A 23592-nucleotide genomic window follows, 5' to 3' on the forward strand; every position below is an offset into this window, starting at 1 on the left:
TTCAACAGGACCCAACACACCTCCAGGCTGTGTAAGGGCTATTTGCCCAAAAAGGAGAGTGATGGAGTGCTGCAACAGATGACCTGGCCTCCACAATCACCGAACCTCAACACTCAACCCAATTGAGATGTTTTGGGATGAGTTGGACCGCAGAGTGAAGGAAAAACAGCCAACAAGTGCTCAGAATATTTGGGAACTTCTTCAAGACTGTTGGAAAAGAATTCCAGGTGAAGTTGGCTGAGAGAATGCCACATCCACAACAGCCACAGATATTATAATTTATAATTTATTTATTTATTATTATTATTTATTTATTATTATTAATTTATTATATTATTATTAATTTATTATATTATTATGTAATTTATTATATTATTATTAATTTATTATATTATTATGTAATTTATTTAACCAGGCAAGTTAGTTATGAACAAATTCTAATTTACAATGACAGCCTACCCCGGACAATTGTGCTCTGCCCTATTGGACTCCCAATCACGGCTGGATGTGATACAGCCTGGATTTGAACCACTGTAGTGACTTCTCTTGCACTGAGATGCAGTGCCTTAGACCGCTGTGCCACTCAGTGCATTCAGAAAGTGTTCATATCCTTTAAATTAATCCATAAATATATGTTTTCCCATCTTATACACAATACCCCATAATGACATCACAATACCCCATAATGACATCACAATACCCCATAATGACATCACAATACCCCATAATGACATCACAATACCCCATAATGACATCACAATACCCCATAATGACAAAGTGAAAACATAGTTTTAGAAATGTTTGCAAATTTACTGAAAATTAAGTACAGAAATAATTTATTGACATAATTATTCACACCCCTGAGTCAATACAGCGGTTACAGCTGTGAGTGTTTCTGGGTAAGTCTCTAAGAGCTATGAGTGCTTCTGGGTAAGTCTCTAAGAGCTGTGAGTCTTTCTGGGTAAGTCTCTAAGAGCTGTGAGTCTTTCTGGGTAAGTCTCTAAGAGCTGTGAGTCTTTCTGGGTAAGTCTCTAAGAGCTGTGAGTCTTTCTGGGTAAGTCTCTAAGAGCTGTGAGTGCTTCTGGGTAAGTCTCTAAGAGCTGTGAGTCTTTCTGGGTAAGTCTCTAAGAGCTGTGAGTCTTTCTGGGTAAGTCTAAGAGCTGTGAGTGTTTCTGGGTAAGTCTCTAAGAGCTGTGAGTCTTTCTGGGTAAGTCTCTAAGAGCTGGGAGTCTTTCTGGGTACGTCTCTAAGAGCTGTGAGTCTTTCTGGGTACGTCTCTAAGAGCTGTGAGTCTTTCTGGGTAAGTCTCTAAGAGCTGTGAGTCTTTCTGGGTAAGTCTCTAAGAGCTGGGAGTCTTTCTGGGTAAGTCTCTAAGAGCTGGGAGTCTTTCTGGGTAAGTCTCTAAGAGCTGTGAGTCTTTCTGGGTAAGTCTCTAAGAGCTGTGAGTCTTTCTGGGTAAGTCTCTAAGAGCTGTGAGTCTTTCTGGGTAAGTCTCTAAGAGCTTTCCACACCTGGATTATTTTTTAAAGTTCTCCAAACTCTGTCAAAGTGGTTGTTGATCATTGCTAGATTTGAAGTCATAGATTGTCACTCAGATTTAAGTCGAAGCTGTAACTTGGAACATTCACTGTCTACTTGGTAAGCAACTTCAGTGTAGATTTGGTCTTGTGTTTTAGGTTATGGTTTTGCTGGAAGGTGATTTAGTCTCCCAGTGTCTAGTGGAAAGCAGACTGAACCAGGTGTTCCTCTAGGATTTTGCATCTGCTTATCTCCATTTTGTAAAAAAAAAAAATCAATCCCCAAAAACTCCCCAGTCCTAAACGATTACAAGCATACCCATAACATGATGCAGCCACCGCCATGCTTGTACATATGGAGAGTTTTACTCAGTAATGTGTTGTGTTGGATTTGCCCCAATCATGACACTTTGTATTCAGGATATAAAGTTATTTTCTTTATGTTTTGCCGTATTTACAGCCTTGTTGCAAACAGGATGAATGTTTTGGAATATTTTTTATTCTGTACAGACTTCCTTCTTTTCACTCTGTCATTTAGGTTAGTATTGTGGAGTAACTACAATGTTGTTGATCCATCCTCAGTTTTCTCCTAAACTCTGTAACTGTTTTAAAGTCACCATTGGCCTCATGGTGAAATCCCTGAGCGGTTTCCTTCCTCTCCGGCAACTGAGTTAGGAAGGACGCCTGTATCTTTGTAGTGACTGGGTGTATTGATACACCATCCAATGTGTAATTAATAACTTCACCATGCTCAAAGGGATATTTAATGTCGGCCTTTTTATATTTTTACCTATCTTCCAATTGGTGCACTTTCTGAAGACAGGTACAAAAGTATTCAAATACAGGTACAGTATTGTTTTCAGATACTTTAGAAAAAATATCATTCATTCAGAATACTTAAAAAAATACTTTTGAGAATACTTTATCTTCATAATTCTTACACAGATATCAACATTCAAAAAGTATTTTCATCATTCTATCCTCCCCCTCTCCTCTCCAGGTGTTAATTGACATAAGTATCCTCCCCCTCTCCTCTCCAGGTGTTAATTGACATAAGTATCCTCCCCTCTCTCCTCTCCAGGTGTTAATTGACATAAGTATCCTCCCCCTCTCCTCTCCAGGTGTTAATTGACATAAGTATCCTCCCCTCTCTCCTCTCCAGGTGTTAATTGACATAAGTATCCTCCCCTCTCTCCTCTCCAGGTGTTAATTGACAAAAGTATCCTCCCCCTCTCCTCTCCAGGTGTTAATTGACATAAGTATCCTCCCCCTCTCCTCTCCAGGTGTTAATTGACATAAGTATCCTCCCCTCTCTCCTCTCCAGGTGTTAATTGACATAAGTATCCTCCCCTCTCTCCTCTCCAGGTGTTAATTGACATAAGTATCCTCCCCCTCTCCTCTCCAGGTGTTAATTGACATAAGTATCTTCCCCCTCTCCTCTCCAGGTGTTAATTGACATAAGTATCCTCCCCCTCTCCTCTCCAGGTGTTAATTGACATAAGTATCCTCCCCCCTCTCCTCTCCAGGTGTTAATTGACATAAGTATCCTCCCCTCTCTCCTCTCCAGGTGTTAATTGACATAAGTATCCTCCCCTCTCTCCTCTCCAGGTGTTAATTGACATAAGTATCCTCCCCCTCTCCTATCCAGGTGTTAATTGACATAAGTATCCTCCCCTCTCTCCTCTCCAGGTGTTAATTGACATAAGTATCCTCCCCTCTCTCCTCTCCAGGTGTTAATAGACATAAGTATCCTCCCCTCTCTCTTCTCCAAGTGTTAATTTACATAAGTATCCTCCCCCTCTCCTCTCCAAGTGTTAATTTACATAAGTATCCTCCCCTCTCTTCTCCAGGTGTTAATTTACATAAGTATCCTCCTCTCTCTCTTCTCCAAGTGTTAATTGACATAAGTATCCTCCCCCTCTCCTCTCCAGGTGTTAATTGACATAAGTATCCTCCCCCTCTCCTCTCCAGGTGTTAATTTACATAAGTATCCTCCCCCCCTCTCTTCAGGTGTTAATTTACATAAGTATCCTCCCCTCTCCAAGTGTTAATTTACATAAGTATCCTCCTCTCTCCTCTCCAGGTGTTAATTGACATAAGTATCCTCCCCTCTCCTCTTCAGGTGTTAATTTACATAAGTATCCTCCCCCCTCTCTTCAGGTGTTAATTTACATAAGTATCCTCCCCTCTCCAAGTGTTAATTTACATAAGTATCCTCCCCCCTCTCCAAGTGTTAATTGACATAAGTACCCTCCCCTCTCCTCTCCAGGTGTTAATTTACATAAGTACCCTCCCCTCTCCTCTCCAGGTGTTAAATTGACATAAGTACCCTCCCCCTCTCCTCACAAGGTGTTAATTTAAATAAGTATCCTCCCCTCTCCTCTCCAGATGTTAATTGACATAAGTATCCTCCCCCTCTCCTCTCCAGGTGTTAATTGACATAAGTATCCTCCCCCTCTCCTCTCCAGATGTTAATTTACATAAATATCCTCCCCTCTCCTCTCCAGATGTTAATTTACATAAGTATCCTCCCCTCTCCTCTCCAGATGTTAATTTACATAAGTATCCTCCCCTCTCCTCTCCAGATGTTAATTTACATAAGTATCCTCCCCTCTCCTCTCCAGATGTTAATTTACATAAGTATCCTCCCCTCTCCTCTCCAGATGTTAATTTACATAAGTATCCTCCCCCTCTCCTCTCCAGATGTTAATATACATACGTATCCTCCCCCTCTCCTCTCCAGGTGTTAATTTACATACGTATCCTCCCCCTCTCCTCTCCAGATGTTAATTTACATACGTATCCTCCCCCTCTCCTCTCCAGGTGTTAATTGACATAAGTATCCTCCCCTCTCTCCTCTCCAGGTGTTAATAGACATAAGTATCCTCCCCTCTCTCTTCTCCAAGTGTTAATTTACATAAGTATCCTCCCCCTCTCCTCTCCAAGTGTTAATTTACATAAGTATCCTCCCCTCTCTTCTCCAGGTGTTAATTTACATAAGTATCCTCCTCTCTCTCTTCTCCAAGTGTTAATTGACATAAGTATCCTCCCCCTCTCCTCTCCAGGTGTTAATTGACATAAGTATCCTCCCCTCTCCTCTCCAGGTGTTAATTTACATAAGTATCCTCCCCCTCTCTTCAGGTGTTAATTTACATAAGTATCCTCCCCTCTCCAAGTGTTAATTTACATAAGTATCCTCCTCTCTCCTCTCCAGGTGTTAATTGACATAAGTATCCTCCCCTCTCCTCTTCAGGTGTTAATTTACATAAGTATCCTCCCCCCTCTCTTCAGGTGTTAATTTACATAAGTATCCTCCCCTCTCCAAGTGTTAATTTACATAAGTATCCTCCCCCTCTCCAAGTGTTAATTGACATAAGTACCCTCCCTCTCCTCTCCAGGTGTTAATTTACATAAGTACCCTCCCCTCTCCTCTCCAGGTGTTAATTGACATAAGTACCCTCCCCTCTCCTCACAAGGTGTTAATTTAAATAAGTATCCTCCCCTCTCCTCTCCAGATGTTAATTGACATAAGTATCCTCCCCTCTCCTCTCCAGGTGTTAATTGACATAAGTATCCTCCCCCTCTCCTCTCCAGATGTTAATTTACATAAATATCCTCCCCTCTCCTCTCCAGATGTTAATTTACATAAGTATCCTCCCCTCTCCTCTCCAGATGTTAATTTACATAAGTATCCTCCCCCTCTCCTCTCCAGATGTTAATTTACATAAGTATCCTCCCCCTCTCCTCTCCAGATGTTAATTTACATAAGTATCCTCCCCCTCTCCTCTCCAGATGTTAATTTACATAAGTATCCTCCCCTCTCCTCTCCAGATGTTAATATACATACGTATCCTCCCCTCTCCTCTCCAGGTGTTAATTTACATACGTATCCTCCCCCTCTCCTCTCCAGATGTTAATTTACATACGTATCCTCCCCTCTCCTCTCCAGGTGTTAATTTACATAAGTATCCTCCCCTCTCCTCTCCAGATGTTAATTTACATAAGTATCCTCCCCTCTCCTCTCCAGATGTTAATTTACATAAGTATCCTCCCCTCTCCTCTCCAGGTGTTAATTGACATAAGTATCCTCCCCCTCTCCTCTCCAGGTGTTAATTGACATAAGTATCCTCCCCTCCAGGTGTTAATTGACATAAGTATCCTCCCCCTCTCCTCTCCAGGTGTTAATTGACATAAGTATCCTCCCCCTCTCCTCTCCAGGTGTTTGACGGTAGTGGCTCCTTCCTGTCCTATATCAACACATCAGCTGACCCTCTCTACGGACCTCAGGGTCTGGCTCTCACCTCTGATGGACATGTGGTGGTGGCCGACTCTGGAAACCACTGCTTCAAGGTCTACAGATACCTACAGTAATAGAGGGAGTGGGAAGAGAGATGGAGAGATGGATGGACAGAACCACTGTTTCAAGGTCGACATATACTTACAGTAATAGAGGGAGTGAGAAGAGAGATGGAGAGATGGATGGACAGAACCACTGCTTCAAGGTCTACAAATACCTACAGTAATAGAGGGAGGGAGGTATGGGAGAATGGATGGAGGGAGAAGAGAGATGGAGAGATGGATGGACAGAACCACTGCTTCAAGGTCTACAGATACCTACAGTAATAGAGGGAGGGAGGTATGGGAGAATGGATGGAGGGAGAAGAGAGATGGAGAGATGGATGGACAGAATCACCGTTTCAAGGTCTACCACTTCCTGGTGTGAACTTAAATGACGACCAATCAAATCTGCTCCTCTCTTTGCACTGACGACACGTCACTCATCTGCCTTATTATTGGCCAGAGCTGCACAGTGAGAGCATTGGTCCTGAGACCTAGCCCTCGGCTTGCCAAAATGATGTCACAGCTCCCCATCCCACCGTGGAAACGTGGTAATCTGACTCAATATCAAATTAGTCTCAACCTGTTAATCTGACTCAATATCAAACTAATCTCAACCTGTTAATCTGACTCAATATCAAATTAGTCTCAACCTGTTAATCTGACTCAATATCAAATTAGTCTCAACCTGTTAATCTGACTCAATATCAAACTAATCTCAACCTGTTAATCTGACTCAATATCAAACTAATCTCAACCTGTTTATCTGTTCTTAAACCTATGGAATCTACAGAACAATATACAAATTGTTCGTATGTGTTCAAGAGAACGATACAAATTGTTCGTATGTGTTCTAGAGAACGATACAAATTGTTCGTATGTGTTCTAGAGAACGATACAAATTGTTCATATGGGTTCTAGAGAACGATAAAAATTGTTCGTATTGGTTCTAGAGAACGATACCAATTGTTCGTATGTGTTCTAGAGAACGATACAAATTGTTCATATGGGTTCTAGAGAACGATAAAAATTGTTCGTATGGGTTCTAGAGAACGATACCAATTGTTCGTATGTGTTCTAGAGAACGATACAAATTGTTCGTATGTGTTCTAGAGAATGATACAAATTGTTCATATGGGTTCTAGAGAATGATACAAATTGTTCGTATGTGTTCTAGAGAATGATACAAATTGTTCATATGGGTTCTAGAGAATGATACAAATTGTTCGTATGTGTTCTAGAGAATGATACAAATTGTTCGTATGGGTTCTAGAGAACGATACAAATTGTTCGTATGGGTTCTAGAGAATGATACAAATAGTTCGTATGGGTTCTAGAGAACGATACAAATTGTTCGTATGGGTTCTAGAGAACGATACAAATTGTTCGTATGGGTTCTAGAGAACGATACAAATTGTTCGTATGGGTTCTAGTGAACGATACAAATTGTTTGTATGGGTTCTAGAGAACGATACTGAATGTATGTTCTATAGAATAATACTATTTATGGTTCGTTTGAGTATCGTTGTCTGCAAAATCAATAAGGAATGCTCAGTAATGTTCAAGAACGTGGCTATGGTTATTCTAACACTCCACAGATATCTTATTAAATCAATCAATTCATTCATTATTGATGATTGGTTGATTTGATTGATTGAGCTAAAAGGCAACTTGCGACTTTACACTTGGATGAGGTATTTATTCAACCAATACCATTATTCAGAAGAAAAGAAAATACTGTGTGCTTTCCAAATTGCTTCCCTACGTAGTGCACTATGTAGTGCACTACGTAGGGAACAAAGTGCTATTTGGGAGACGGACACAGTTGAAAGATAACATGGAAGAGTATATATATTTGGGACTTATCCTTATTATTAATACTGATCAATAACCATTTGCAAACTAACTCTCATCAATGCTGTTTTCACCCTCTCATTAGCAAAAATAAAAAAAATATATACAATTTTAGAAGTAGGGCTCAGCACGATTTAAATTCAAAGGTCATTTCCGATTGAACCGTGAATGCAGTCTCCGGGAATGCGGGAACATTGCCTTTGATTTTCTATTACGCTATAGCGTAGACCTTCATGAATTGAGCCCTTAATATTTGATTAATAATGTTCTTGTTAAGGATTCCAAATGAGTATCTTTATGATCAAGTTTGCTGTTGCTTGTCAGTACAGTAATATATCACTCATAACGGAATACCAGAGTATTCTAGAACAATTCCACTGTTTTCTAGAAGAAGAAAAAACATAGTATTCTAGAAGCATGCTTTTTGTTTTTAGTCACTGTATCAATAGATCTCAACAGAACTCAACCAAAACAATGGAATTGCCATGGAAACGGTCATGGGGGAAAGATCCCGAATCTCTTCATTGCCCCCCAGCAGAATTAGCCTACATTTAGGCTATTGTTAACATTTGTATTTCACGGTATGTTGAGGTACAAATCAGAGTATAATGCTTGTATGGAAGTCAACCCCAACACGTCATCATTACCAATCAACCGCATTACAGTTAAAAAAAACTTCCACCACCAATTTCTGTATGCTAACGATGCTAACCAGCTTATACGAACGGGAGTTCACATTTAGCAGTCATTTCTTAAATCTAAATAGGGACAACTTCCATATATCATGCAGCAAAAAACAGACAAATATATCCATTTTGGACTTCAGTAACCACATTGTGGGCCTCTTACAATACATACATCATGATGGATTTGACAAATATCTGCGGAACATCTGCGTTCCATTGACTGCTTTTCGGCATCTATCTGTTATGATCCAAAAGTGTTCTGTTAGAATCATATTCAGATCATATTTAGAATCATATTCAGAGTTCCAAAATTCCAGTAAGTTCCCGAAAATTCAATGCAGGTTTTCCAGAAATCCTGGTTGTAAGATTCCCGGAATCAGGAAGGAATATGCAGGAAATCCTATAATTTTATAACTTGGATTTCTGGAAAGTCTGCATGGAAATATGGGAAAATGAAAAGCACTTTTCAAACCTGTATCCATACCATGGGGTAGCCTAGTGGCTAGAGCGTTGGACTAGTCATCGAAAGGTTGCAAAAATCGAATCCCTGCTCTGACAAGGTAAAAATCTGTCTGTTCTGCCCCTGAACAAGGCAGTTAACCCCACTGTTCCTAGGCCGTCATTGAAAATAAGAATTGGTTCTTAATTAACTGACTTGCCTCGTTAAATAAAGGTAAATCAATATAGAATACTGTAACATCTGTAGGCTAATGGGAAGGATTGGACGAGGAATCAGGGGGTTGTGTGCCAAATGGAACCCTGTTTCCCAGAGCCCTATGGACCTTGGTCGAAGTTAGGCACGACATTGGGTGCTATGTAGGATACTGACTATCAAACAAATGTCTACCCTACATTTCCAACACTTATAGGAAGTGACCCCAACAATTCTGAAGAACATTTCGGTTCACATTCTGAATGTATTTATGTTATTATTTATTATTTGGGTTTTTTTATTCCTGGGGCGCAGTACTACTATGGGAAGATCCTGTAAAACAACACCTATCATACTACTATGACTGACCCTGTAAAACAACACCTATCACACTACTATGGGCTGACCCGGTAAAACAACACCTATCATACTACTATGACTGACCCTGTAAAACAACACCTATCATACTACTATGACTGACCCTGTAAAACAACACCTATCATACTACTATGGGCTGACCCTGTAAAACAACACCTATCATACTACTATGTCTGACCCTGTAAAACAACACCTATCATACTACTATGGGCTGACCTTGTAAAACAACACCTATCATACTACTATGTCTGACCCTGTTAAACAACACCTATCATACTACTATGGGCTGACCTTGTAAAACAACACCTTTCATACTACTATGTCTGACCCTGTTAAACAACACCTATCATACTACTATGTCTGACCCGGTAAAACAACATATTACACTGGACCTATCATACTACTATGGTGTATGTAACAATAAAACATAAATTAAAACTAATAATTTTGGGGTGTTTATAATGCTATTTATGTATGTATTATGGAATAATATATGTATATATGTATTTATGTTTTCATGTAAATCATTAGGAATACTACTATAGTACCCGTTGTACATGTCGTTTTCATGTAAATCATCTGAATACCACTATAGTACCCATTGTACATGTCGTTTTCATGTAAATCATCTGAATACTACTATAGTACCCATTGTACATGTTGTTTTCATGTAAATCATCTGAATACCACTATAGTACCCATTGTACATGTCGTTTTCATGTAAATCATCTGAATACTACTATAGTACCCATTGTACATGTCGTTTTCATGTAAATCATCTGAATACTACTATAGTACCCATTGTACATGTTGTTTTCTTGTAAATCATCTGAATACTACTATAGTACCTATTGTACATGTTGTTTTCATGTAAATCATCTGAATACTACTATAGTACCTATTGTACATGTCGTTTTCATGTAAATCATCTGAATACTACTATAGTACCTATTGTACATGTCGTTTTCATGTAAATCATCTGAATACTACTATAGTACCTGTTGTACATGTTGATTTTCATGTAAATCATCTGAATACTACTATAGTACCCATTGTACATGTCGTTTTCATGTAAATCATCTGAATACCACTATAGTACCCATTGTACATGTCGTTTTCATGTAAATCATCTGAATACTACTATAGTACCTGTTGTACATGTTGTTTTCTTGTAAATCATCTGAATACTACTATAGTACCTATTGTACATGTTGATTTCATGTAAATCATTTGAATACTACTATAGTACCTATTGTACATGTTGATTTCATGTAAATCATTTGAATACTACTATAGTACCCATTGTACATGTCGTTTTCATGTAAATCATCTGAATACTACTATAGTACCTATTGTACATGTTGATTTCATGTAAATCATTTGAATACTACTATAGTACCTATTGTACATGTTGATTTCATGTAAATCATTTGAATACTACTATAGTACCCATTGTACATGTTGTTTTCATGTAAATCATTTGAATACTACTATAGTACCCATTGTACATGTCGTTTTCATGTAAATCATCTGAATACTACTATAGTACCTATTGTAGATGTTGTTCTTCTATTTATAGCCTAAATGCATTATCAAGTTTTCTATTTTATTTATATTCATTATGGTGTCATGTTCAAATCAAATTTTGCTCATCTGCGATGGACGACGTTTGTGCAGATTGTTTTACAAATGTCTTTCGTGACGATAATTTGTTTCAGAGAACAGAATGCACAGACGAAGGAATGAACCGACTTCTTCATCTCATTATTTCACACACACAGCCTTACGTTCATCCATTAGTTACACAGCCTTACATTCATCCATTAGTTACACAGCCTTACATTCATTCATGTTTTCCATTAGTTACACAGCCTTACATTCATTCATGTTTTCATTAGTTACACAGCCTTACTTTCATTCATGTTTTCAATAGTTACACAGCCTTACTTTCATCCATTAGTTACACAGCCTTACATTCATCCATTAGTTACACAGCCTTACATTCATTCATGTTTCCATTAGTTACACAGCCTTACGTTCATCCATTAGTTACACAGCCTTACATTCATCCATTAGTTACACAGCCTTACGTTCATCCATTAGTTACACAGCCTTACGTTCATCCATTAGTTACACAGCCTTACATTCATCCATTAGTTACATTCATCCATTAGTTACACAGCCTTACATTCATCCATTAGTTACACAGCCTTACATTCATCCATTAGTTACACAGCCTTACATTCATCCATTAGTTACACAGCCTTACATTCATCCATTAGTTACACAGCCTTACATTCATTCATGTTTTCATTAGTTACACAGCCTTACTTTCATTCATGTTTTCATTAGTTACACAGCCTTACTTTCATTCATGTTTTCATTAGACAGCCTTACATTCATTAATGTTTTCATTAGTTACACAGCCTTACATTCATTCATGTTTTCAATAGTTACACAGCCTTACATTCATTCATGTTTTCCATTAGTTACACAGCCTTACATTCATTCATGTTTTCATTAGTTACACAGCCTTACATTCATTCATGTTTTCATTAGTTACACAGCCTTACGTTCATCCATTAGTTACACAGCCTTACATTCATTCATGTTTCCATTAGTTACACAGCCTTACATTCATTCATGTTTTCATTAGTTACACAGCCTTACTTTCATTCATGTTTTCATTAGTTACACAGCCTTACATTCATTCATGTTTCCATTAGTTACACAGCCTTACATTCATTCATGTTTTCATTAGTTACACAGCCTTACATTCATTCATGTTTTCATTAGTTACACAGCCTTACATTCATTCATGTTTTCATTAGTTACACAGCCTTACTTTCATTCATGTTTTCATTAGTTACACAGCCTTACATTCATTCATGTTTTCATTAGTTACACAGCCTTACATTCATTCATGTTTTCATTAGTTACACAGCCTTACATTCATTCATGTTTTCATTAGTTACACAGCCTTACTTTCATTCATGTTTTCATTAGTTACACAGCCTTACATTCATTCATGTTTTCATTAGTTACACAGCCTTACATTCATTCATGTTTTCATTAGTTACACAGCCTTACATCCATTCATGTTTTCATTAGTTACACAGCCTTACTTTCATTCATGCTGCCATTTAACAGGAATGTTCTTTTCCCATAGTTGTCGTGTTATTTTCTAATTGTTTTAACGATATAGTAGGTCACTTTCTCAGTTTAGGTCTTTAAGTTCTACTCTGATCTCACTCTGTCTGCCCCTTACATAGCACCCTATCCCCTACGTAGTTCACTAGTGTTGACCAAAGCCCTATGTAGTGCACTACTGTTGACCTATCCCCTCCGGAGTGCACTACTGTTGACCTATCCCTTTCGTAGTGCACTACTGTTGACCTATCCCTTTCGTAGTGCACTAGTGTTGACCTATCCCCTACGTAGTGCACTACTGTTGACCTATCCCTTCCGGAGTGCACTACTGTTGACCAGAGCCCTATGTTGAATGTTGTGCACTATATAGGGAATAGGGTGCCATTTGGGAGACAACCCTATGTAACATTATATATATATATAATGGTTTCGATCACTGTTCTTAATCCTGGTCCATGGGACCCACATGGGGTGCAGGGATTAGTTCCAACCCAGCACTAACATACCCGTTAACAGCTATAGTCAAGGTTTGATGATTAGTTGATCAGCCGTAGCCAGTCTGTTAGTTAGTGCTGGGATGGCACTAAACTCTGCACAGGACCAGGGTCGTCCACCAGTGACGACATCAGTTCCTTGTTGACCTTGACCTTCAACCCTTGTTTTCTCGGTACTAACGTGACACAGAAATAAAGCAGTGATTCAAGACGTTGTGTTGCGAGTGTCTGCGTGTGTGATTTGACTGTTCAGTCACAAACCTGTTCACAACAACCACTAGATGGAAGCAGAGATGATGCAAAGAACCCTGAAACCTTGACATGACTGGGAAAGGGACAGGGGGGGGGACACCTAGTCAGTTACCTAGCCCATAGACGCTGATCTGGGGTCAGTTTTGAATTTCCCCCACTAATGGTTAAGGTTAGGATTGGGGGAGGGGACGCTGATTCTAGATCTGTACGTTGGGGGGTTAACAAGATGTATAAGAATTTAATCAGATTCCTGTATGTTCTACCTGGAACTTGTCAAATACAAATGGCATCAAGTACACAGTTCATGTAATATCTGACTTATATGAGTGGGTCGCATTCAGACTTAACAGAAGTGTTGCATGTACTGCAAAAAAAAACACAAGAGACTCGGCCTTCTAAGCTGTCAGATACAAACCGTGCACAGACCTTTTCAGGTGGCAGGTGCTCTGATCCCCCCCACCCCCCATTTCGTCACAATTGTTTTAACGATATAGTAGGTCACTTTCTCAGTTCTTTAGGTCTTTAGGTTCTACTCTGTATCTCACTCTATCTGCCCCCTCTGCAATCCTTCTAAAGATGTGATTGACACGGGGAAAAGAGGGTGGGCAATCAAATCAAATTTGGTCACAAACATGTGTTTAGCAGATGGAGTGAAATGCTTTTGTTTCTTGCTCCGACATCGCAGTAATACCTATATCAGCTGATCGTTGATAACCTTCATTTTACTAGACAAGTCAGTTAACTTCACTAGGGTAGGGGGCAGCATTCGGAATATTGGATGAAAAGCGTGGCAAAAGTAAACTGCCTGCTACTCAGGCCCAGAACCTAGGATATGCATATAATTGGTTAAATGGGATAGAAAACACTCTGTCGTTTCCAAAACTGTTTGAATGATGTCTGTGAGTATAACAGAACTCACATGGCAGGAAAAAACCTGAGGAAAATCCTAAATCCAACCAGGAAGTGGGAAATCTGAGGTTTGTAGGTTTTCAATTCTTTGCCTATCCAATATACAGTGTATATGGGGTCATATTGCACTTCCTAAGGCTTCCACTAGATGTTTAGAACCTTGTTTGATGCTTCTACTGTAAAGTGGGGGAGAGAGCTGTTTGAGTCAGGTGTCTGCCAGAATGCCATGAGCTAAATCATGCGAGTGGCCGTGGCCTTTTAATTTCTAAAGACAAAGGAATTGTCCGGTTGAAACATTAATGAAGATTTAAAATAAAAATGTCCTAAAGATTGATTCTGTACATCGTTTGACATGTTTATACGAACTGTAATATAACTTTTCGTTGGAACTAAGCGATCAAGCATTGAGCATTTGGATTACTGGGCTAAGCGTGTGGGAAAAAAGGAGGGATTTGGACATTAGGGTTAGGGTTAGGGTTAGGGTTGGACTTTATCGAGCAAAACAAACATTTATGGTGGAACTGGGATTCCTGGGAGTGCATTCCGATCAAGACCATCAAAGTTAAGTGAATATTTATAACGCTATTTCTGACTATTCTGAGACCTCTCCTTCTTTGGAAAATGACTATGTTTTTCAGTGGCTAGGTGCTGACCTAACATAATCGCAAGGTGTGCTTTCGCCATAAAGCCTTTTTGAAATCTGACACAGCAGTTGCATTAAGGAGAAGTTTATCTATAATTCCATGCATAACACTTGTATCTTTTATGTTCTTGACGCAACCCATCCCGTTAGCGGGATCATTTTCATCAACAACCGCTGAATTGCAGAGGTCCCCATTCAAAAACAATTACTAAAACTATTTATATTCATGAAATCACAAGTGCAATATAGCAAAACACAGCTTATCTTTTTGTTAATCCACCTGTCGTGTCAGATTTTGAAAATATGCTTTACAGCGAAAGCAATCCAAGTGTTTGTGTAAGTTTATCGATCACTAGACAAAACATTATGAACACCTAGCATCAAAGTAGCTTGGTGACGAAAATCAGAAAAGCAATCAAATGAATCGCTTACCTTTGATGATCTTCAGATGTTTTCACTCAGGAGACTCCCAGTTACACAATACATGTTCCTTTTGTTCCATGAAGATGATTTTATATTCAAAATACCTCCATTTGTTTGGCGTGTTATGTTCAGAAATCCACAGGCTTGAGCGGTCACGACAACGCAGATGAAAATTCCAAATAGTATCCGTAATGTCCACAGAAACATGTCAAACATTTTTTATAATCAATCCTCAGGTTGTTTTGAAAATATATAATCAATAATATATCAACCGCGACAGTGTCTTTTTCAGTAGGAGAGGGAGAGACAATGGCTGCCCCACTCAGTTGTGCCAGCAAATCTAATTCGAACACCCAGCTATCCACTGACACATTGAGGAAGCGATGGGAAAAGGAATCTGGTTGATTTCTCTTTAAATGGAGCGAAGGCAGGCTATGGAACATGGAGCTTTCAAAATAGAAGCAACTTCCTGGTTTGATTTTCCTCAGGTTTTCGCCTGCAATATAAGTTCTGCTATACTCACAGACACTATTTTGACAGTTTTGGAAACTTTAGAGTGTTTTCTATCCTAATATGTCAATTATATGCACATTCTAGCATCTGGGCCTGAGAAATAGTCTGTTTACTTTGGGAACGTTATTTTTCCAAACGTAAAAATAGTGCCCCATAGCTGAAAGAGGTTATCAATGTTTATTATGAGTATTTCTGTAATTTAATGTGGCTTTCTGCACTTTCACCGTATGTTTTGTTGCTAACCTACCAGAAGAGCAAGGTGAAGCAATTCAAACGCTCTTGAAAGTCACGATAGTCCTTGTCCTGCAATTTTATTTTTATAGTTGATTATTTAAAAAATGCATGCAATGGGCATAATAAAAGTAAAAAATAAAAAGCACATCTTACCCCAACAAACAACGATTAATCAGACTCATTTTCCACAATTTAACCCTTTTCTGTTCCATTCTTGACTTCTGTTTCCACCCATCTTTCTGCCAACTGAGACAATGCATTTCTGAACATAACACATCAATCTAAAATGAGATTTTTGGACATAAAGATGAACTTTATTGAACAAAACACATTTATTGTGTAACATGAAGTCCTGTGAGTGCCATCTGATGAAGATCTGCACCAAGGTATCATAGAACTCAATCTCAGCCAAAGGGAGAGGTAGAACTCAATCTCAGCCAAAGGGAGAGGTAGAACTCAATCTCAGCCAAAGGGAGAGGTAGAACTCAATCTCAGCCAAAGGGAGAGGTAGAACTCAATCTCAGCCAAAGGGAGAGGTAGAACTCAACTCACAGGCAGGACTTCAGAAAGTGAGATTTCAACATCTGTTCATCTAATTCTGTATGTTAATGTATTCCTCTTCCATTCTTCTGGTATATAAGCAGCTTGTTCTACTTGGTTTGTTCAGCATTTGTGGTGTCCCAGTTCCTTTATTGTTCCTGTTGTTGATTGGCTAAAGTAAGTTCCTGCTATTGTAACTTTTCCAGGGTTTTAACTTCCTGCATTGGGGTGTAATATCCTGTTCATCATGTGTATTGTTATGGTGCAGCTGACCCAGTATTAGACCTTTAATTTAACTGTAAGGGAAGTGTTACAGCTAGTGAGATGAGACATGGTATAATGATGGTTCCTGCCTGCAGAATGTGTCTTACATCTATAATCCTGTAGACTGTCCTGATTGGTTGCCTTTTGTATTGTCTCATTGAACAAGAAACTATGAAATCCAGTAGTGTTACATGCCACTAAGCCTTACCTACTGGTGTTACATGCCACTGAGCCTTAACTACTGGTGTTACAAGCCACTGAGCCTTAACTACTGGTGTTACAAGCCACTAAACCTTACCTATTGGTGTTACAAGCCACTAAGCCTTACCTACTGGTGTTACAAGCCACTAAGCCTTACCTACTGGTGTTACAAGCCACTAAGCCTTAACTACTGGTGTTACAAGCCACTGAGCCTTAACTACTGGTGTTACAAGCCACTGAGCCTTACCTACTGGTGTTACATGCCACTGAGCCTTAACTACTGGTGTTACAAGCCACTGAGCCTTAACTACTGGTGTTACAAGCCACTAAACCTTACCTACTGGTGTTACAAGCCACTAAGCCTTACCTACTGGTGTTACAAGCCACTAAGCCTTAACTACTGGTGTTACAAGCCACTGAGCCTTAACTACTGGTGTTACAAGCCACTGAGCCTTACCTACTGGTGTTACAAGCCACTAAGCCTTACCTACTGGTGTTACAAGCCACTGAGCCTTAACTACTGGTGTTACAAGCCACTGAGCCTTACCTACTGGTGTTACAAGCCACTAAGCCTTCCCTACTGGTGTTACAAGCCACTGAGCCTTACCTACTGGTGTTACAAGCCACTGAGCCTTACCTACTGGTGTTACAAGCCACTAAGCCTTACCTACTGGTGTTACAAGCCACTGAGCCTTAACTACTGGTGTTACAAGCCACTGAGCCTTACCTGCCAGCCTTTTGTACTGTGCTTTTATTTTTGTTGGATAATAAAATAACCAGAAATGATTATGGTTCAACCATAATGTCTGATTTCTGACACCTTTGTCAATAGCCAAAGTTGCAGGGCATTTCTACATTTGGGAACTAGGCCTCTACTCCTGTATGAGTAGAGAAATACCTGCCCAAAAATTATCCTCAGCCCTGTTTAGGGAATAGGTTGGCATTTCGGAAAGCAGACATATTCCTGTTCTAATCTACTGTATGTGGAGTTGATCTGTGGTTTCGATGGCTTCACTCTGTTTCTCTCAGGAGACTCCATGACCATGTTGACCAGTCTTCTGCTTCTCAGTGCTGCCTTTGCTCTGGGAGATGCAAGTAAGAGTCTACTTTTCTTGACTCGTTCTGTATATTTCTTGTAGCAGTGACTGACTGAACAACACAAAATATTGTAGCTGTGATTTGTAGATCATTCTCCACTAGCCTTTAAAGCCACATGTAACTTCTCCTTACAGATTCATTGCTAGAAGAAGACTTGTGTCCTTCCGGTTGGACCAAATATGGATCACGCTGTTTAATGTTTGTAAAGACTACAAGGAGCTGGCCTGAAGCAGAGGTATCACTGTTACCATCTACTGTGACTTTGAAGGGGAAGTGTAGTTGAAATTAGCTCTTTGACATTAGCTTAAAGGTGCTACTTTCTTAAACGGCAACACATGACTGATGTGAAATACTGAACTTCCCTTTAAGATGCGGGTTTGGGAGTCACAAGAAGCATGCGGGAGCGTAATCTTCGCCTCAAACTAATTAGCATGACGCAACGGACATAAATATTCCTATTCATGAAAATCACAAATGAAATATATTGAGACAGTTTAGCCTTTTGTTAATCACCCTGTCATCTCATATTTTCAAAATATGCTTTACAGCCAAAGCTAGACAAGCATTTGTAAGTTTTTTGATAGCCTAGCATAGCATTTTGTCCAGCTAGCAGCAGGTAACTTGGTCACGGAAATCAGAAAAGCAATCAAATTAAATCGTAAACTTTTGATGAGCTTCGGATGTTTTCACTCACGAGACGCCCAGGTAGATAGCCAAAGTTCATTTTTTCCCAAAATAATATTTTTGAAGCCGAAATAGCTCCGTTTGTTGTTCACGTTTGGCTAAGAAATCGCCTGGAAATTGCAGTCACGAAAACGGCTGAAAATATTCCAAATTAGCTCCATAATATCGACCGGAACATGGCAAACTTTGTTTATAATCAATCCTCAAGGTGTTTTTCTAATACCTATTGGATAATATATCCGTCGGGACAATTAGTTTTTCAGTAGGACCGATTGGAGTAATGGCTACCTCTGTATTTTACGTGACCCTGGGAGCCATGTGACCACTTACGCAATATAGCCGCCTACGGCTATTCAACAAATGCGTCACAAATGCGTCACAATGCTGTAGACACCTTGGGGAATACGTAGGGAGCGTAAACTCGTTGATAGGACATTCACAGCTGAATAGGGAGTCATTGGAACGCAGCACTTTCAAAACCTGGGGCACTTCCGGATTGGATTTTTCTCAGGGCCTGCAACATCAGTTCTGTTATACTCAGACAATATCTTTACAGTTTTGGAAACGTCAGTGTTTTCTATCCTAAGCTGTCAAGTATATGCATATTCTAGCATCTTGTCCTGACAAAATATCCAGTTTAAAACGGGAACGTTTTTTTCCAAAAAATGTAAATACTGCCCCTAGAGTCGCAACAGGTTTAAGATGTGAATTTTCTATATTAATTTTTAATGTAGAGTTGTGCCTCCTGTATATTGGAACCCACAGGACATGGCTTGAGACTGAGATAAACTAATATCTTTAAGAGTTTTAAAAAGGAATTGGTTGCGATGGTCAATATTTGGTTGAGAGTCCAGAAGCCAAAATTCTCAGCAAGACTGACTGACTAATACATGAAATGTCTTTGTTCCCATCTACTGCTTGGCTGTTACTGTAGATAATAATTTTCTTAACTGACTTGCCTAGTTAAATGAATACTTTCTTCTCTAGCGGTACTGTGTGTCCCTTGGTGATCAACCGGTGTCTGTACCCAACGTTGTGAAGTACCTTGGCGCAAACCTGGCATCTGTGCACAGCTCCGAGGAGGACCAGTTTCTACAGGCGTTGGTCTTGGTCAAGACTGTTGGTTTCCCTCCTACCTGGATTGGTGGATTTTATTCTGTTAAGGTGGGACCATTAAGCCTACAGTGATATATAGAGCCATTATTGCAAGGAACTCCGTTCCATCTCATCTTGCTCAAGTGAACAGAAAACCTGGTTAAAAAAATAGTGTGTGGTGGCATTTAGGCTACCTATAATTAATGTAGTTCTGTCTGAGTTGTCATTTTGTGTGGACCCCAGGAAGCGTAGCTGCTGCTATTTAACAGCTACTGTAATACGTTCCTAATAAAATATCAAGAGTACCCAGGCGACAGGTAGCCTAGTCATTGAGACCATGGGGCCAATAAAGGCAAGGCTATTAGTTTGAATCCCAGAGTTCAATACGTGAAATCTGACATGCCCTTGAGCAACGCCCTTAACCTAATTGATCCTGTAAGTCATTCTAGATGAATCTACTAAATTACTTCAATGTATTTCTACTTCAGTAGGAGGCTTTTATACACATGTTAACGCTGGAGGGTTTTGAAGTAGTGGTAGATTTAACTGTTTGGTTTCAGGTGGTAGAGGAATGACATTTAATCTTTATTCTCAAACCCCCCTCAGGACAGGTGGTGGTTCTGGAGTGATGGCTCAGACTTTGATCACCAGAACTGGGCTAAAGGAAGGCCTGGTGCTGGTGCCAGAGAGTCTTGTGTTCATATCAACTTGAGGTACAGTAAACTCAGTATCAGTCATCAAATTCAACTTATTCCTAGTTAATTGAACTTTCCTTCTGTGTGTATAACTGTCATTGTGTGTAACTTTGTAAAGGTAGACCTAAACATACTGTGAAATGACACAGTATGTTTAGGATACTGAAGGTGCAAATGACATGTTTAACTTATGGCTGCAGGGGGCAGTATTGAGTAGCTTGGATGAAAAGGATAGCCAGTTTCAGGGTTTTATTTTGAAAAATGAGCCAGAACAATAACATCCGTCAAGTGCTCGCGCAACAGAGTTTGGGGAGACATTGCCGTTCCCTCTCCTACTGAACAAGACCGTTGCGGTTGATATTATCGATTATATATTTTATCCTGAGGATTGGTTATAAAAAAAGTTTGCCATGTTTCTGTGGACATTACGGAAACTATTTGGAATTTGTCGTGCCTCTTTCCTGTGGATTTCTGAACATAATGTGCCAAACAAATAGGGCAACATTTATTGTGTAACTGGGAGTCTCGTGAGTGAAAACATCCGATCGGAGGTAAATGATTAATTTGACAGGTTCATATAAATTGTTCAGCATATCACACCAAGAGACATCAACAGTTTAATCTCTGGATTCATTTTATTTGTATGGAAAGTGAATTAGTTCCTGTAGTACAGCAAAGACAACTGTCAAGTCTTCAACGTCTTCGTTCCAACGCTTTTCATCTACGTCCTCATCTACAATTACAGACAAAACAACATGAACAACATCCAGAACCAGCTGCAAAGAAATAAGATTTAGTGAGTTTGTGTGTTTTTGTGTGTATATACCTTGGTGGAACAGTTGCTAGCAGTTGATAGCAGTGCCTGGTCGAGTCTCAGTACCCGGGATCTTCTGTCCAGAACTGTTCACACACCAACAGTAACCTACCAGAAATGGACATGTTAATAACCTGTTAAATATATATTTACACATTTTACTGTAACATATTGAATTTGTCAAGTTCAACTCAATTGGAGAATTTACTGTGTGCTTCTGTGTGTGTGTGTGCATGTTAACCTGTAGAGCCCCAACATTGCTCAGGGGTGTATTGTCCATTGTCGTCACAAGTGGGGATGAAGCCTCCAATTGGTCCATGTGTCGCGGCATCTCTAGCAAGCTCACATGGGGTCTTGAGGTCGAAGATGGCTTCTTGATAGACGGGTAACATACATTGTAATGTGGACATAACATAACATTGCTGGACAATGATTGGACATATTATACATTTCTGGACATACATTCTGGAAGCTTGGGCTGTCAATCTCAATCTTATACATCAACATACATCTCTGGAACAAGAGGAATCTCAGGTAGCCTAGCGGTTAGAGAGTTGGGCCAGTAACACAAAGGTTGCTAGTTTGAATCCCTGAGATGAGAAGTTGAAATATCTGTCTATGCACTTGAGCCCTTGGGCACAACCTTAATGTATCTGGTGTCACGGCTGACCTTTTGAACCTGTCTCTTCTCTCTAGGGAGGTTCCCATTGCTTGGAAGACATCCACGGTTTGTCCTTTATTTAAAGGGGGAGATCAAGCTGATTCTAACTGTTATAGGCCTATTTCTATTTTGCCCTGTTTATCAAACGTCTAGAAAAAATGTGTCAATAATCAACTGACTGGCTCTCTTGATGTCTATAGTGTTCTCTCTGGTATACAGTCTGGTTTCCGCTCAGGTTATGCATGTGTCACTGCAACCTTAAAAACCTCTTAAGGAGGCTGCGAATTTTTGCAGCTTTTTGTTAAAAATCGTACAACATTTCAGCGCCCTGCTACTCATGCCAGGAATATAGTATATGCATATGATTAGTATGTGTGGATAGAAAACACTCTGACGTTTCTAAAACTGGTTAAATCACGGCTGTGACTATAACAGAACGTGCGTTTCATCGAAAAGTGCAGGAAAATCTGGTCACTGAAAATGGAAAAATATATCCATGCGCCACTTCACTTTATATATGGATCGATTTAATCGAAAAAAGACCCAAAATGATGTTTATGGGACATCTAGGAGTGCCAAGAAAGAAGCTCGTCAAAGGTAATGAATGTTTTATATTTTATTTCTGCGTTTTGGGTAGCGCCGGCTACGCAAAATCTGTCGTTTTAGATGAAGTTCCAATACTTTGGGGTGCATGCTATCAGATAATAGCTTCTCATGCTTTCGCGGAAAAGCATTTTACAAATCTGACTCGGTAGCTAGATTCACAACGAGCTTTAATTCACTACCTTGTATGTGTATTTTAATGAAAGTTTGAGTTTTATCAAAAACTATACGTGGCGCACTTGAAATATCCGCTGATTTGATCCCCACAGCCGGAACGAGTCCCTAACAAGTTTTAAAGGTCCTCAATGATGTCAGCATTGCCCTTGATTCTAAGCATTACTGTGCTGATATTTTTACTGACCTGGCCAAAGCTTTTGATACAGTACACCATTCCATTCTTGTGGGCCGGTGAAGGAGTATTGGTGTCTCTGAGGTGTCGTTGGCCTGGTTTGCTAACTACCTCTCTCAAAGAGTGCAGTGTATAAAGTCAGAACATCTGCTGTCTCAGCCGCTGCCTGTCACCAAGGGTGTACCCCAAGACTCAATCTTAGGCTCCACGCTCTTCTGAATTTACCTCAACGACATAGCTCAAGCAGTAGGAAGCTCTCATCCATTTATATGCAGATGATACAGTCTTATACTCAGCTGGCCCCTCCCTGGATTTTGTGTTAAATGCTCTACAACAAAGCTTTCAGTGTCCAACAAGCTTTCTCTGCCCTTAACCTTGTTCTGAACACCTCCAAAACAAAGGTCATGTGGTTTGGTAAGAAGAATGCCCCTCTCCCCACAGGTGTGATTACTACCTCTGAGAGTTTAGAGCTTGAGGTAGTCACCTCATACAAGTACTTGGGAGTTTGGCTAGACTATACACTGTCCTTCTCTCAGCACATATCA

General features: G+C 39.7%; 1 protein-coding gene and 1 pseudogene across 1 annotated transcript; both read left to right on the plus strand.

The window, feature by feature from the left end:
• Positions 1–9500, plus strand: part of LOC124008317 — a 43164-nt pseudogene extending 33664 nt beyond the window's left edge.
• Positions 9501–16708: 7208 nt separating this feature from the next.
• LOC124008327 (ladderlectin-like) lies at positions 16709–21802 on the plus strand. The gene is made up of 7 exons (XM_046319495.1): positions 16709–16760; positions 18078–18143; positions 18281–18381; positions 19818–19994; positions 20532–20638; positions 21366–21416; positions 21682–21802. Coding segments are annotated over exons 2-7 (495 nt in total). The 5' UTR covers positions 16709–16760; positions 18078–18085; the 3' UTR covers positions 21683–21802.
• The last annotated feature ends 1790 nt before the right edge of the window (positions 21803–23592 follow it).

This window comes from Oncorhynchus gorbuscha, linkage group LG21 (assembly GCF_021184085.1).
Source record: "Oncorhynchus gorbuscha isolate QuinsamMale2020 ecotype Even-year linkage group LG21, OgorEven_v1.0, whole genome shotgun sequence".
NCBI lineage: Eukaryota > Metazoa > Chordata > Actinopteri > Salmoniformes > Salmonidae > Oncorhynchus > Oncorhynchus gorbuscha.